Source organism: Dromaius novaehollandiae, chromosome 6 (assembly GCF_036370855.1).
Source record: "Dromaius novaehollandiae isolate bDroNov1 chromosome 6, bDroNov1.hap1, whole genome shotgun sequence".
In the NCBI taxonomy this organism is placed as follows: Eukaryota; Metazoa; Chordata; class Aves; order Casuariiformes; family Dromaiidae; genus Dromaius; species Dromaius novaehollandiae.
Window position 1 is genome coordinate 22,763,768 of NC_088103.1, and position 16,074 is coordinate 22,779,841.

The window sequence follows — 16,074 nt, forward strand, 5'->3', positions numbered from 1 at the left end:
CTTTATGATGGTGTGTTCTTCATGACATTGACATAGAAAGTTATCCTGTGTAAAAAAGCTTTTCCACCACAACAACAGGCACAGCTTAAACAAAACCCTCTTCTGCCCGAGTACCATCAAAATCCTGATCCCAAAACAAGCACATGACCTTTAAAAGAGAGTAGTTAGCCATTACATAAAGGGATTTTGTGGGAAAAGTGCCCAGGCACTAGGCACAGACAGCAGCACAGACGACTGAATTGTTTAGTCCCAGAATGCTGAAGTATTTCCCATCAGTTTGTCCCTTTTTGCTGTATCTTGGCTTCTATATTTCTACTCTCATAGTAAAAATCTTGGGGAGCAAGTTTAGAGAGCCTCCAGATGCAAATCAGCTGCCCAGGCTTCACAGTGGACTTTACAGCAGAACATACAAATTAAAAGCAAAGCAAAGTCCTTGAGGTGGTCAGACACATAAGCAGATACAATGGATAACAACTGAAGGAGATACATATATGGTGGCATATATTAGCCATCTTAATTTTAACTTGCTTTTCCTAAATGTTTCAGCAGCTTGAATTAAGAGGTCCCACACATACAGTACCCAGATCAATTTACTAGGCCACAGAAAATGACTGAGAAGAGATTTGTTAATATGATGCGATTTGTTTCCTCTAATAGCACTTGTAAAATTGTAAAAACTATACTGCTAGAAAAACACAAAGAAAAATTTCATATCCTTTGGGTTGTTAAGGGGAGGTTCCAGACGGAGCTTGTACAGCCCAGCCAATCCCCTAGATAATCATGGATTGTAAGTGGTTTTAATGAACTTTAGTTTTGATTAAAATAGGCAAAAAACACAAAGCCCTTAAAAACTGTCTCACAGTGGCTTGATTTACCAAGCCACTGCTATGCTTCTAGACACCACTACCAAATGTTTCCTATCTCAGGTTTAGTCATCCTAATGCATTACTGTGCTCAACTGTGGTTAGTAGTTATTGTATTTACTGACAGAAATGGTCCAAATACAGAAATGGGTGTAATGGACCTTCTTTGCCACCTAAATGTATTCAATTTTGCTCCATTTGACACAAGTATCAGTAACCGTTTTTAGAAACAATGACAGTTTTGCTACCTCAGTAATACCGGATATTCTTAAAGTATATTGTACAGGATGATCACAAGCGAGCCACGTTTACCTTTTGATAGCTGCAAAAAGGACATGTCATTACCCTCCCCCTTGGAATTTTGCTGATTCAAAAACCAGGTAAGAGCCATTCACTGCCTCAGTGCATGAGAGAAACTACCTAGCCATATGGAGTACAAGAGAGTTCTCTTGGTCTTTACCAGATGGCAAAGACTTCGCAAGTTGGGTGTAACAGAACTGCAGAAGTCTTGGACACGTTAAATGCGAACACAGGGCAGAAATGTGCTGCTAGGAAATGAGAGTGTACTCTGCAAACCAAATGAAACTAAGCCCAACTTAAAAATACTTTTTCTATATGTTAACGGTTCTTTACTGGCTTAGCCTCTCTATTGTGAAGGCTTTCCTATTCCTTCACTTCCTTTTAGAACAGAACAACAATAAATCATTTATCCTCGAACAGTAACACTGTAACCAAGGCTGCAGGCACCCATAATACACTGCGTTTGACTTCTCATCTGCATTTATCTATATAATACCTTATCTCAAAATTCTCAAACACTGCAGAAGACAATAAATACAAATTAGACTACTGTTAAAAACCAAGTTAGACTTCATGATGTGAACAATATTCATGACTGGGATATACAAACTCTGGGGCTTGTATCAAAATAAATCTCCTTTCACATGGACTATCAAAACAGAAGTCAGGAAACTCAGAGAAGCCATTCATCACTTCAAAAAGAAATGAACAGTCACTGTGTGGAGTGAAAGAATCCATAAACCTTGGAAGGGGTCCCTCATCTTTTTCTATCTGCTTCTAAAGACCTTCAAACCCACCTCTTTAGAGTACCTCACTCTCTACTGCAACTTAGTTCACAGCCTGCACATGCAACAGCTTTCTAAGCCTGGCATCTTGACAAACCTGCATTTCAGACACATGGCTTTGGTCTTTCATTACTCAGAGAAAGTTTAACTTTCTCTCCTCTACCAAAGGAGAGTTTCTGAGTGCTAGCCTTACAGGCATGAGCTCTTTACCAAATGACCTACTGAAATACAACAAAAATCTACCTGAATTCCCCTCGGTCAAGTTGTAAGTTATTTTCATTTTTGTACCCTGCACGATACTTTGCATGCTATAGCTAGAAGAAGATTTGCAGCTAATTTATACACAAACCTGTATTTGAACAAGCTTTTCTGGGGCCTGGAGATGGGTGTTTCTTTTGCAGTCTGACACTTGTGCAAATACACAGGAAAAATTATAATTTCCTCTGGCCCAGCTGCTTTTAGTGGGGACTAATTGAGTGTCCAAACAGGGGTCTCCTCACTACTGATAAGGAGCAGAATACTAGAATCTTGTAAGTCATTCCTACTCATGTTGTTCTGCATAGCAGTTTAGGAAACTGGCAAATGGCAGCATTGACACACCAACAGAAAAAATTATCTAGTTTCCAAAGGACAATTCCAAGCTACTTAGGAGCTAAGAGCAGCCATTCTAGCATGAAGATGAAAAAAAGCACAAAAGTAATTTCTCAAAAGCCACTTGATAGAAAGCTGTATTCCAATGTTTCTGCATGTATTACATGAAGGCCTAAACATGACTTAATTAAGCTGATTTATTCTTATTTAGTAGATGGGGAAAAAAGAGTTACTTTTAAGTGATTCAACTAAGGTTATGGCAGCTAAAATCCTACCTTGTACATTCTTACAAATTCCCTCCCCACTCCACAACCCCTGTACCAACATTTGAACAATGCACAGCCCAGTACTACACTACAGAAGATGTGACTTGCCACATGTGGCTTCTATATATGCCATTAAGAAACCCAGAAATACACAGTTAAAAAAAAAAAAAAAAAAAAAGGAGCGGGGGAGGAAATAAAAAGTCATAGGTCTTCACCACATCATTCTTGTTGGCGTTCCTGAAGGTGCCAGTCTCTACAGAACAGGCTGTACTAGGACAACCCTAAGCACTACAGATGACTGAGTCAGGATGTTCTCTTCCAGGTTACCCTCATATTGAAATTGTGAGGTGGTCTGATTTGCCTGTATGTTACAGATTTGGAAAGATGAAGTTGAATAGCAATGGATAGAGACCCATGCATTGCTGTTTTTCATTCACTAAAAAACATACAAATGAGAACAACAAAAAACAATGCTTCTGTTTCAATGTGCAATCATTTAACAAGGATACAAGGTCTCAATTATGCACACTCAAACAATGCACATGTTAACCTGTGTTCAATTTGCCTTTCACTTCCCTAAGCATAAAAATTCATGCCAAAAAAAGAGATACTGAATTTGCGAAGACATATAGTTTTAAGTACTATGAAAGCCTCTCTGCCTTCAAAAAGCAAGTTTGACAGTGCAAGTACATGAACAGTCTCTTAGTTTTATCATTCTCTTCTCAAAGATTCTTAACTCCTAAAATACAAGTTACTCCAAATTACAACTCAACCAGTAACTCCAGCCCCCTTTCAGATCCACAGTTCAGACTGCTGCCCCATCCTTTTCAAATTTAACAGGTTGTGTACATGAATCTGAAGGATCAGTTCCTTGATGTGGCAAGAACACTTTTTTAATACACACTTCTCTGACTTTTGAGTGCCACCTATAAAGCTGCTTTATATACTGGAATGGGGAAAACAGTGTTTTCAGTTAAGCTGACTGATTCTTTCACTTTAGCTAGCAACCTTCCTGACCAATGTCAGTGGTGCTGAGGGCACCACTTTTTTTTTTTTTTTTTTACCCAATCAATGGCAACATTCACTTTAAAAGCATCTTGAAAAATTCTCACCAGGCCCTTTTTTGGTGCCAATTCATGTGCACCTGATTTAAGTTTGGTAGACTCACTTAACGAGAACTCAATATACAGAGCCTTCCTGATTTCTGCAGCCCTGCTATTGCTAGATATTAAGTGTTCATATATATACATACATACACACACACGTGTGTGTGTATATACACACACAGAGAACTTTGCGGGAGGTTCAACATAAGATTTTCATCATCTTGGAACCCAGCAATAGCCAAAAGGAAGCAAAGGTTATAGTTTTGTCATTAAGATACAAGCCAAACATCTTGGTCATTACCACCACATACCCTTTTATATATGAACACTTTCTATAGGAAAGAAGTTTCATACATTAAATATTCACAACATTGTAATGTATTCAATATGTATTTATTCAATATTTTTATTAAGACTATTTAAAAAAATAATCTTAGATACTCTTTATTTTCACAAGGTGTATGCTATTATGAGTAACCTACATTTAGGCTCTAACACCCTAATCCAAACCCCATTAAAGTTAATGGGCTTTAGACCAAGCATGTGAGAGCTATAACAAACACTATTTCAGGAGGTAATTCCCCATGCAACATCAAACTATGACAAGACACAAGAGGCTAAAAATGGCTCATCATAATTTATTTTATGTTAAAATGTACAGCTTAGGGTTTTTTGTTTTTACGGTTTTTGTTTCTTGTTTGTTTTTTGTTTTTTTTAAGTGACTGACTAAAAAGATAACAGATAAATACAAGAGTGTCACTGGGTTCTATTTTTACATGTATCAAGCCTCTTCTGTTCGGCCCTTACAGTCACTCTGTACAGGTACAAAGGCTACAAAAAAGGAAGCAATATAAACAGACACAAATAACTTTTGCCTTTTTACATGCGATCTGTAAGCTTAGTTTGAGCTATTCACACGCTACTGCTCTATTTTTTCCCCTTAAAAAATAACTCCAATATTTTATAAAGATAGAAAAATCTACAGATGGAATGAAAATGTAAAGTTAGAGGCATTTCCATAAAATAGCAACTTTACACCAAATTCACTACTTTTTTTTTAAATCCTGCCAAGTATTTGGACATATATGAAAATGTTTCAAAACCTGACAAATAAACACTGAGATATGCTTCAATCAACAACAACAAAAAAAATCAGTATTTATAAAACAGAAAGCTGCCTTTTTCCCTACCCCAGCCCTAAAGAAACTGGTCACCAAAAAAAAAAAAAAAAAAAAAAAAAAAAAGGGAAAAGAGTCGACTTTACACCAAACATACAGCAATAAAATCCTTTGAACTAACCAAAAATGTGAACAGCTTTTTCAGCTTTTTTTTTATTATTTTTACAAGTTTTATAATTAACAAAAATATAGATCTGTGTTTTGTTTTGTTTTTTTTTTACCCTCAAACTAGGGTAACCTAATCAAGGCAAAAAAATTAAGAAATGGCTTACTGTTAAGCACAACACTTGTACAGTACTACAAAATGCACTGTCACTAACAAAGACATTAGCGGCATGCGGAAGTGTCACCTTCAGAAACAAAATAATACAATAAAAGAACTGCTAAAAGGCATTTACATGTGGGGAAAGGAGAGAGAAAAGCTCAGGATCCAGTACTGTCTGGTAGTTTTGGAGTCTATTTATCCACATTTTTAATGGGAGCAGGCACATAAAATGGCTCTGAACCATCAGCTGCTGTGTAATTGCAGTTCATAGAAAGAGTTCTTCCTTTCCAGAGGACTTCAAGCTCAATAAAATAAACAAAAAGGAATGGAAAAAACCTAATTCCCCCCAAACAAAACACAGAAAACCCCCCCCACACAGTTTTTTTTTTTTTTAAAGGAAACAAAAAGAAGAAATAAGAAAAAGAAAAAAGAAAAACTTGTATAAGGCTTTCTGCTGCATACAGCTTTTAAATGGTGCCAACAAATGTTTTTGCATTCACACCAATTGCTGGTTTTGAAATCATACTCTCCAAAAGATATTTGTGCAGATCAATCCAATTTGCCAGTTTGGTAGTTCCTCTCTCCAGAGGGCCTACCTTCTCATGTAGGATCCATTAAGAGACTGTTTAGACATGCCTGTATTCATGTAGCCATGATGCCCTGGAGGAGTGTACATCATGTTACTGTGGGGTGCTGTCTGCATTGGTTGCTGTGCATATGGCTGAGTTCCCATCATCCCCATCTGCATCTGCATAGGGTACTGGGGTGTTTGATTCATATACCCGTGATTACTGTGATATCCACTATTCATCATGGGCTGGGACATACTATACCCATTCATAGCATTAAGGGTATTCATATTCATGTTCACTGAATTGACATTATAAGCTGGGGCTGGCATCAAATTTACACTCATGTTCATACCACGCTGCATCGTTAAGGTCCGCGCAGGCCCTTGCATAGCCACAGTCTGTGAAGCGCGCCCGTAAATTTGTGGCTGATGGGCTGCTGCAGCAGGTGGCAGAGGCGTGGATTTGGTTCTTACAGAAACGTGACCTTTGCTGGCCATCTGAGTCTGCAGTCTTTGGGTGTGCGATATTCCAATACTTGACGAAGTCATGTTACGCTGTAAAAGGGGAGGTGGCAAATTCATAGGAGGAGGAGTAAGGTTGGGGGGAGGCGTCATGGTAGCCTGTGCTTGGGGTCCTCCAGGAACAGCATGTGGAGACTGAGAAAGCTGAACAAGCCCTGTATTACTTAAAGGGGTGGACAAAGAGGCACTGTTTGCATAGGAAGTTACAGCAGCTGAATGGCTGTAAGGCAAAGAATGATCCATAAGCGTGTTAGTTAACTGTTGCAGTTTGGCAAGGCTGAAGGTGGCAGATGGCTGCGAGTAATGCCCCGCTCCAAATTCGCTCTGACCCATTCTTTCATATAATCCAAGGTTGGCATTGCCAGTCTCAGGGATTTCGGTTAACTGCATAGGTGGTGTAAAATTAGCAGCCATGCTGCACTGAGATAACTGTTGGTTGCTGCTTGGAGGCCTTTCAACAACACAGCCTTGGGGAGATTTTACATTACAGGTAGAAGGAGAATTGATGTTAGTCTGTTGCATCATACTGCAGCTTCCATTAATGTTAGACATCTGTTGTGTCACTGCACAGCTACTCTGTGTTAGATTACTAGATGTAAGGCTACTGTATGAGCAACTGTTTTGCGAAGAGTTGTTTCCGCAGATACTACTACCCATCGTAGAATCATAACTGCTCGGGTTTTCGTAATTCTCTGTTGTGCTCTCAATGCTCCCTAAATCACTAAACCCACTATCCACAACCTGTTGTGAATGATCAGAAACAGAGGGAACATCCATCATAGGGCTGGTCTCCATGTTCTGTAGAGATGGCACAGAAATGGCACTTTGATCTGGGCTGATCTGAGCATAGCTGTTCTCTAATGGAGCTACATTTGGACTATTAACAGAACGAACTGACTGGCTGGGATGAGAGTGTACAGATGAAACTGGGCTACTGTGGTCAGACTGCTGGCAATCATCCAGCGAGGTCATTTGGGGACTTTGGTCAGTATGGGTATAATTTTGCAAACTTCTGCATGCCTCCTGAGTCTCCGCACAATCCTGAAATGCATCTTCATGTTCACTTGTTTCTTGGGTTAGAGACTGCACTGCTTGAACTGTCTCTGAATCAATCTCCATGGTCTCAGTACTCTCCTCCTTGAAATTGGAATGTAATTCTTCACCAGCTTTTTGGTCCTCGTTGTTATCTGTATGATCGTCATCGGATTCAGGCACTGGGTCTGAATCCGCAGCAAGTTCTTTCTGGTCACTTCCACTCTCATCAGCTGCAAGGTCAACACTGCAATCCATTAAGTCCTCCTGATTTGAATTACCAGTTTGAACATTTACGTCTAAAAAAGACTGCTGTGTCTCCAGCATTTCTTTGAAAGCTTCACCAGGCAATTCCTCTTTCTCCACTTCTGTTGAACCCATGTGGCTATCGTCTTCATCATCTGCATCATGATCCTCATTGTGAGAAGGTTCTTCCTCTTCCTCCTCTTCCTCCTCATGATCATCCAAATGCTTGGACTCTTCTTTTTGCAAAAAAAGATCTTCTGATTTCTCTTTTTCTTGATCATTTGAACTGATTCCACCATCTTCTATGTTCCTTTCTTCTTCCCCAACTTCCATCATATCATTTTCTTGTTTTTCAAAGGGTTCACTGGGTGGATGCAGAGGTTCAGGTTCTAGTTCTTTTGCCTCATCCTCTGGTGGCTGTAATACTTTGACAGGCTCTTTAATCTCTTCCTCTGCAACAGCAGGAACTGGGCAAGGTTTGTCTTCAGCTACTTCCTTTTGTTCCTCCACCAGCACTTGATAGTCTGGCTCCATAGGAGTTTCAGGTGGAGTGTACAAATTAAGTTTAAAGCCAGGTTTTCTTTCTTTGTTTTGCCTCCATTTAGATGGACCACGCTTAACTCCTTTTGGCCAGCCCTGCTTACACTTTAAAGCTTCAACATTGTCTTTAGTGTTTTCTTCCAATACAGCTACATCCTCTGTATTATCTTTGGGAGATAATGAATAGAGACAAAAAAAAAAAAAAAAAAAAAAAAAGTCTTAGCTTGCATAAATCAAACAATTAACACATTCAAAGATAAATCCCAAAGTAATTTATAAACTCAAAGTGCATTACAAAACTCTGGAACAAGAGTTATAAACAGATCTCAAACCAAAATAGGAAGACAATGTCTATTGCTCAAATACGCTCGCAGAAATATGTAAAGTGCTTCCTGCGTAGTGGCCTTTTAGCAGGGACCATCAGAACCACCATTTATACGCTAAAACAATCACGAAGATTTAAATCAGAAGACATGCAAACTAAAGCAAACATTCTTCAAAGATTTGTGTTATTACTCTTTAGATTTAGAACAGAAGTATACCATTACTTTATATAGATATGAATCTAATGTATATTCATCTTTTTTGACATTGGAAACATGACGGCCTAGAATCTCTTATTTGAGAATTTTGGATTACAAGCTGGAGTAATCACGTATATGTTTTCATGCCAACACTGAAAAAAGGTAGGTAGCTTATTTTAATCACTTCTCACAGGCAGCATATTGTGCAATAACTCACAATACAGGACAAAGGCCAAAAGACTGAAATTAAACACAAGAGCACCAAACTGAAATTAAACACAGCGCATCAGGACACTAGATTAATCTATCAACAATTAAAAAAAGTGCTATACACACTCACTCGTCTCCTCTTCTCTCTCCCCAGATCACACTTATATAATACCAGAAAAAGGGAGAAAGTTTATTCTCAAGATGTGACCTGCTGCACTTTGGAGTGTAACCGTGTCCGTGATACTCCTTTACCAAGTTCTCTCTCACACTGTAGTGTTATAACATTCCTACAGTCAATTAATGTGGTATGATTTGTCTATGGACAAATACACCGTATTAGTCCATTTAAAGCAGTACAAACCTTACTGGGGGGACACAGCTACAACACTGAATTTACCAGTTTATTTCATTTCTGTTGAGAAACAGGAACAAGTGATATACTCTAATGTACCTGTGCACTGGTTTGTAACAGTATCAACATTCTTAAGCAAGGCCGTTAAACTAGCACAAAAGCTGTTTAAAACAAATCAGTGGATGATCCTTTAACTGGGGAGAATCACAAAAATTAAACTTCCTGCGAAATCATGAAAACACTAGAGAAGTACCCACTGGCTTCTGAAAAGATATTTAGACCTCAGAATCCAGTCATTCATTGTGGAGTTAAAACTTACAAATGCCTTTAAGAGCCAGGAGTTGAAGGGGTGAGCATACTTTCAGAATAACTCATTACGGGTTTCTCTGTCCATCCATTAGCTTTTCTGTCAGTAAATATCCTTGAAATCAAACTAGATAAGTCTCTTTGACAGAACACAACTTAAAACTCTTGCTCTTTCTTTTTTGGGAGAAAATAGGGACAGCAGTGCTGAACACAGAAGAGGACATACTCCCTCCTCCCTCCCCCCCAAATACACACATTTCACTGAATTACCAACAATATGGACTAGAGAGATATATGTGCAAGTTAGATTTTGCTTTTTGCTTAGATCATTAATAAAGAATACAAGAACAATATTGGACAATATCACAGTGATATCCCTGCCCTGTTGAGTATGAAGTGCCCTGTTGTAGGCACACAAAAGTTGCTTTTGCCAACAGGACAAGGACTACAGTGTTTCAGACTCAAAAAACATGTCTGTCTTTTTCTGAGTAAGAGAAACAGATCATAGTATTAATGCACAGGGACAAACTATAAAAACACTAAAACTGAACACTATAAAAACAATAAAAAATCTGGAGCTGCCACATAACTAACAAACTATGTGGGACAAATGCCCCAATAGCATTTGTAAGGAGAAGGCACTATTAAAAGCATGTATTATTTTGATCTTAAAATTTTAAGACTAAAAAAGCTAAACAGAAGTGGTTAAAAACTTCAGTTTATGACAGAAATAAACACTTCCTTTGAAGGCTACATAACAAATTAGTTCTGCAAAGATGTAAGAATATTTTTAGCTTACTTGGACAGTTATCATCACTCCTGTAACAACAAATGTCTTTCTCCTCCTTATTCTGCTCGTCTTCCTCCTCCTCTTCCTCCTTCTCGTGTTTCTGCTGCCCAGGTTGATATTCAAAAGCTTTTCTAATCACAGGCTTCAAGTCATCGTCCTCCCCATCCATTTCACAGGTAGGTTCCAACTGTGGCATGGAACGCTCTTCATCTGAGTTATCAAATGGCTCATTTAACACCTCTGTTGTTTCGGAAATTGTCTCTGTTGTAACACTGCTATTAATCCTTCTGCGTTTACGGCCTCTTTTCTTTTTCAGTAAGAAAGGTCTCTGAAAAATAATTCCACAAATATAGCTCTTCCTGTGTTCTCGTTTATTAGCTGGCTCAGTACATAAAACACAAATACATTTTAAAAAGTGTGTTCACGATCTATTTACTCATTCAAAAAAATTACCTGATGTCGCATCAAATTCAAGTATACACAGAATCCACCAGTAAAATATCTTATGTATAAACAACTAAAATAGGAGGATGCATATATAGATATAAACACAGAACAATTGGATTTGTGTAGGTGAAAATTAAGAAAAGAAATTCCCTCATATTGCAGTGATTTCTACCTTCTACTTTTGTCAAATAATATTCATAGCTGGGTTAATATAAATGATATTCACAAATTCTTCTCTGTAGATTCTTCAACAACATTCACAAGTATCAGATAAATTTATTCTTCCACATTTCTGGTTCCTGCTATTTTCAAAATAAGCATGCATATAGAAAAATAGATAACAGCAAAGAAAATACATCAAGCTTCACATGGGTCTTAGCGATACACTAAAGAATCCTGCAGTTGACTGATAGAGGGGGAGAAAAAAAAAAAGTGTTCAACAGTTTATTTCTACTCTTAAGCATTTATCTCTCACACAGATTTATAGTCACTTTTTTCTCATTTAAAGTAAACAAAAAGGGACTCTCCAATTCCCCAATTCTCAAAGACACCTAAACACAAACTGCAACAAACACTCTAAAATTTGGGATGCTTAGTTTACTAACTTTAACCATTCAAACAGCTAATTTTTAACCAAATAAAAAATTACAATCACCTGAATAAACAGAATTTAACATTTAAATCTCTATAAAACAAGTAGAGCATGTGCGAAAAGAACTTTCTTCTTAATGGCATTTGTTGGGGGGGGGGGGGGGGGGAGAGGGGAAGGTACTCCACTAAAGGACTTCCTATAGGAACTATAAAAGACAAACCCCACAACAGGTTTAACTCTATCTTAAAATGAAAAAAAAAACCAAAACCCAAAAAACAATCATTAAAATAGTGAACCAATACCAATGCTAAGCAGCAGAGGGCAGTCACTAGTTTAAAAACTAACAGAAAAAACTGATTTTTAGTGCCACCCATGTTTTACAGTACTGTGAAAAATCCAAAAGATAAAAAGAATTGGAAGACAGGGAAAAACAGAATTCAGGAATTGTCCAGTGTCCAAACACAATTTAGGAAAGGATTAGAACATTCTAATGCTTGTAAACAAAACAAATACCAGTTTTGATGATGATTTGATTGAAATCAGATCTCAACACTTTTAAACCAAACTACTGAAGTAACACACCTTTCTTTTTATGGCCAGCGACTGTGGCTTTGTCAGCCGGGGAGGCGAACTTTGCTGATTCTCATCCCCTCCATCCTCCTCGCTGCTTTCTTTAGATTGCTCTGTGGATTGCCCTCGCTCCCCCACCACCGCCACACTTTCTGGAGATCGCAAATACTTATTTTTAGATTGTACTTTTGCAGGTGATTGCCTACTATTAGTTCTTGTGGAGAATATTTCTTGCTCTTCCTTTTCCCAGCAGCTAGCTTGTTCCATCAGACGCTCAGCCTGAAGGGTTGAGGTTAAAATAATGGGTCACTGAAACAGCATTTACTTAGCCATATCCTTTACGTTCAGCTAAAGAGCTACAGTAAGTCAACCCTGATTAGCACTGCTGACTAACCTAGCAACAACATTTCAGCTGAATCATCCAGTAGCTCCTTTACAACAGTTAGGATAACAAACCAAAGAAGATTGCATTTCATGGGATATTTAGCACTATTAATGATGCAGCGAATTGATTCAAGTCCTTTAGCACTACATTACATGCCCACTGACATGGATCACTTTGAGCAAGTTCATAACACAAAGAATCGATTGACACTGCAGCCCTTGAGCTCTGCACCAAATTTGATCTGATTACATGCTCCTCAACTACTTCAAGAGTGATAAATACAGCTCCATGGCAAGTGATTCATGTTTTAAGTTTTCATATTCATCCCTCCAAAGTTATCATGTCTTGCTGCACAGCTTCCAAAAGTTGTGCATTACAATATCACAGTTTCCTCCATCTCTAAACAGTGGTCAAAGTTAAAACTGCTCTGTTTAAGGCAAACTATTATTGAATACTAAGGAGTAATAAGATCCAAAGAAAAGGAAATTCAGAGTAAAGTGTCTGCTATTACCTCCTTTTCAGCTTCTCTCTCTTCTTCAGAAACTGCAGCATTAGAAACTAACAAAGGAGTCCATCTCAAGCTTTCAGGATCTACTTCATTGATACGTGGATTTGCTTTCAGCTTCTCCATATGACTTGAAATCAACTTTTCCCTTCTAATAATTACAAATCTACAATCCAATAAACAGTATTTTAGGCAATAATTACATAAGAAATATCTTCCTATAGTTTAAATCCTTTTGCACAATAACCTGTGAAAGTAAGTGGGTACAAAAAACAGATACGAAGAACTAAATACAAGCTGACATACACAGATACTTGGTTACACTATTGACTGTCTACTAAGAGAAAGAAAGGAAACAGCAGTTTATGAAGTGAAAGCTCAACACTAAACATCACTAGGGCAACAGAGAAGAAAGAAATGTTTTTCCAGTTGACTACTGTAAATTCATGCAGAAGGTTTACTGTAGGCCCTTACGCCACTCTGCCAGAACAATTTCCAATTTTAGTGTGGCATATGAACAGGAACAGCATACACAGAGTATCATGAAATAAAAAGTGGGGAAACTGTCAATAATAGATCTGAAGATGGCAGCTAACTGGACAAGAAAGCAAGTTATGAACACAGGAATTTAATGAGACATAGAAATACAGTTCAGTTCTACGCTGATGAATTAGGATAGTCTTTATCTACATTTGATACTCCATTTAGTAACAGAAAGTTTTCTAATTGCAAAGCACACTAGTATACTGGCACGTCTCCCAAAGTCCTGTTATAAAACAAAGAACTATCAGATCTTAAATAAAAACATTTTCTTTTTTCGTAGTGATTTTTAAAGCTTTAGAAATCAGATAGTAAAAAGGAAGAATGCCATTTACCTAAGAGGATGGTTTAAAAATCAAATCCAGGTAAACCCTTTAAATAATGGAGCAAGTCTTTCTTTTCCAAATTGCAGAATTATGACAAACCTCCACTTCAACACATGCGTGAAATTAATACAATATAGGACAAATAGGATGAAGTACCATCTTAGTGGCATAGGAGTTCATAACTTAGGAGTTCACTTAGTTCATAAGGAACCATAACTGCCTCCAAAGATAAGTGTCTGGAAGGGAAATTCAAAGACCTGATTTCTGTTCCTAGCTCAGCCACTCACCTGCTGAATAACTGAAGCCAGACCAATTCATTTCTCTGTCTAAGCTTTACTACCTGCGAAATAAAACTAACTGACCTTGTTTATAAAGTATTTTGAATTCTATAGGTGAAAACATTATTTTATAACTGGGTATCAGTATCTGGGGTGTAGTTTGTGACAAGAAATTGCATACAAATAATCAATACATATTTGATTATCTTTTAAATTTGTTTGTCTCATCAGGTTGCCCACAAGTTACACCCCCCCCGCCCCCGAAAGGTAAAGTTTTAATGTACGGACAACACCCCTCTTCCTACCCTCACCACGCCAACCTCCTTTTTTTGCCAGCCTCCCTTTTGAATGCTTGCACTAGCGCTAGTGTACATAAAAGTTGGAGACTGAGCTATTTGCCACCTTCGTTTTGGGTGGTTTTTTTGGCAACCTACTGTCCCTCTGTAGGGCAGCTTTGTTCAATTGTAAGTTTCTATGATTGTAACATTCAGACAGAATTAAGAAGCTCTTCAAAAAACAGAAGTACCACTGAAAGTCCTTTAGAGGAACTTTTAAGCATTTTATGAAAAAAAAAAAAACACTTAAAACATAAAACATCAATCAAAATCATTAAAAAACATATTCACAAAGTAGGAACTCACCTCAGCATTTCCCAGTGCACTAACTTTCAACATTGATCATAACATTAAAAGGAAACAAAAAAACCCCCTGAATTCCCAGTGCCTTGGGCAGGACCTTGCTGACGTGTTCCCACAGCTTGAGTGAATCCAGTAACAATTTAGAAAGAGTGCATGCACTCACCTACAAACCCAATTTTTTCCCTTCACTGCTACTCAATGCAAGACATTTGCAAAACAGTCAGGAATTGTAGTTAGGGAAGATGATACTGAATGAAAAAAACTTCAACTGGAAAAGCTGGCCACACCCTTCTAACAACTTTAACCAGAAGGACCATGTGAACAGCATTAATTCCTTAGGAAGAAAAAAGTCTAAGGACCCGTTAATAAGACCTGGCCCTACAGACTTCAATAAAACTCTTACCTTTGATTTTAAAGTCATGATTTTTACACATTTTTCATGTTAAAAAAAAAGTGTTCTGTAAGCAGAGAAAGGGAATATATATATATTTTTTTAATTAGCATAAGATTCACTGACCTATCTTCTCTTTTATCTATCATGCTATGCTGCTGCAGGGTTGTGGCAATATCATGTGGACACATTCCAGTAGCTCGGCTCATTCCTTTGATGCTGATTTGTTTTTCATGGTGGCAATTAAGATATTCTAATATGACACTTTTCCAGTAAGCGAAGTACGAGAGACGACCCAGATCAGACAATGGCTTTTCAGGGGATCCTGCTTGTCCCTCTCTTCTAGAAAGTAAATAACCTAGAAAGAAAAAAAATATATACATATATATATATATATATTTATTAAGATAACAAAACTAAAGAATTTAAGCTACCTTTAAGAAAGCCAATGTTAATAGAAACATCAGCATGACCAACTACTTCATCAGTAGGAAAACAAACACACACACCTATACGCAAGAGGAGAGATTGTTTTTCATAATTACAGTGAAATCAAAAAAGATCAAATTCTTGGTAAGAGTCAGATCTTATGGTAGGACAACCATACATTAACCGAACCCCCGCTTCTAACCACAAGGCAAGGAGGAAAAGAAAAGCCATCATGTTTCAGGAAGGGAGCTGTAATCATACATGTTCTCTTTTAGGACTATAACTGTCTAGCCTTTGTGACCAACTTTTATATCTAGGTTACATCACTGAAGCCAAGAATTTTCAGTAGAAACTTAAACGGAACTGTCATGGGTAACACCAGGAAAAGTCACTTTCCTTCAAGAAGTCCCAAGTGACAGGAGTTTTTGGTTAAACAATCAGCGGCTTTATTTCAGCAGTGACAAAATTCATGAGTTTAGTTGAAGTTCTCATGAGAAATCTTAATTTAAAAAATTCTTCTCCCTTA

General features: G+C 37.7%; 1 protein-coding gene across 9 annotated transcripts in view; it reads right to left on the reverse strand.

Annotated features, from left to right (window-relative positions):
- Positions 1-4,529: 4,529 nt before the first annotated feature.
- The window catches only part of KAT6B (lysine acetyltransferase 6B), a 128,692-nt gene continuing 117,147 nt past the window's right edge, over positions 4,530-16,074 (reverse strand). For all 9 annotated transcript variants that reach the window (XM_064513836.1, XM_026116765.2, XM_026116762.2 and 6 more), the window contains exons 13-17: positions 15,246-15,477; positions 12,953-13,112; positions 12,069-12,335; positions 10,457-10,775; positions 4,530-8,432 (exon numbers count right to left, since the gene is read on the reverse strand). In XM_064513836.1, the coding sequence (XP_064369906.1) occupies positions 5,947-8,432; positions 10,457-10,775; positions 12,069-12,335; positions 12,953-13,112; positions 15,246-15,477 (3,464 nt within the window). In that variant the 3' untranslated portion in view covers positions 4,530-5,946. The remainder of the gene's footprint in view (positions 8,433-10,456; positions 10,776-12,068; positions 12,336-12,952; positions 13,113-15,245; positions 15,478-16,074) is intronic.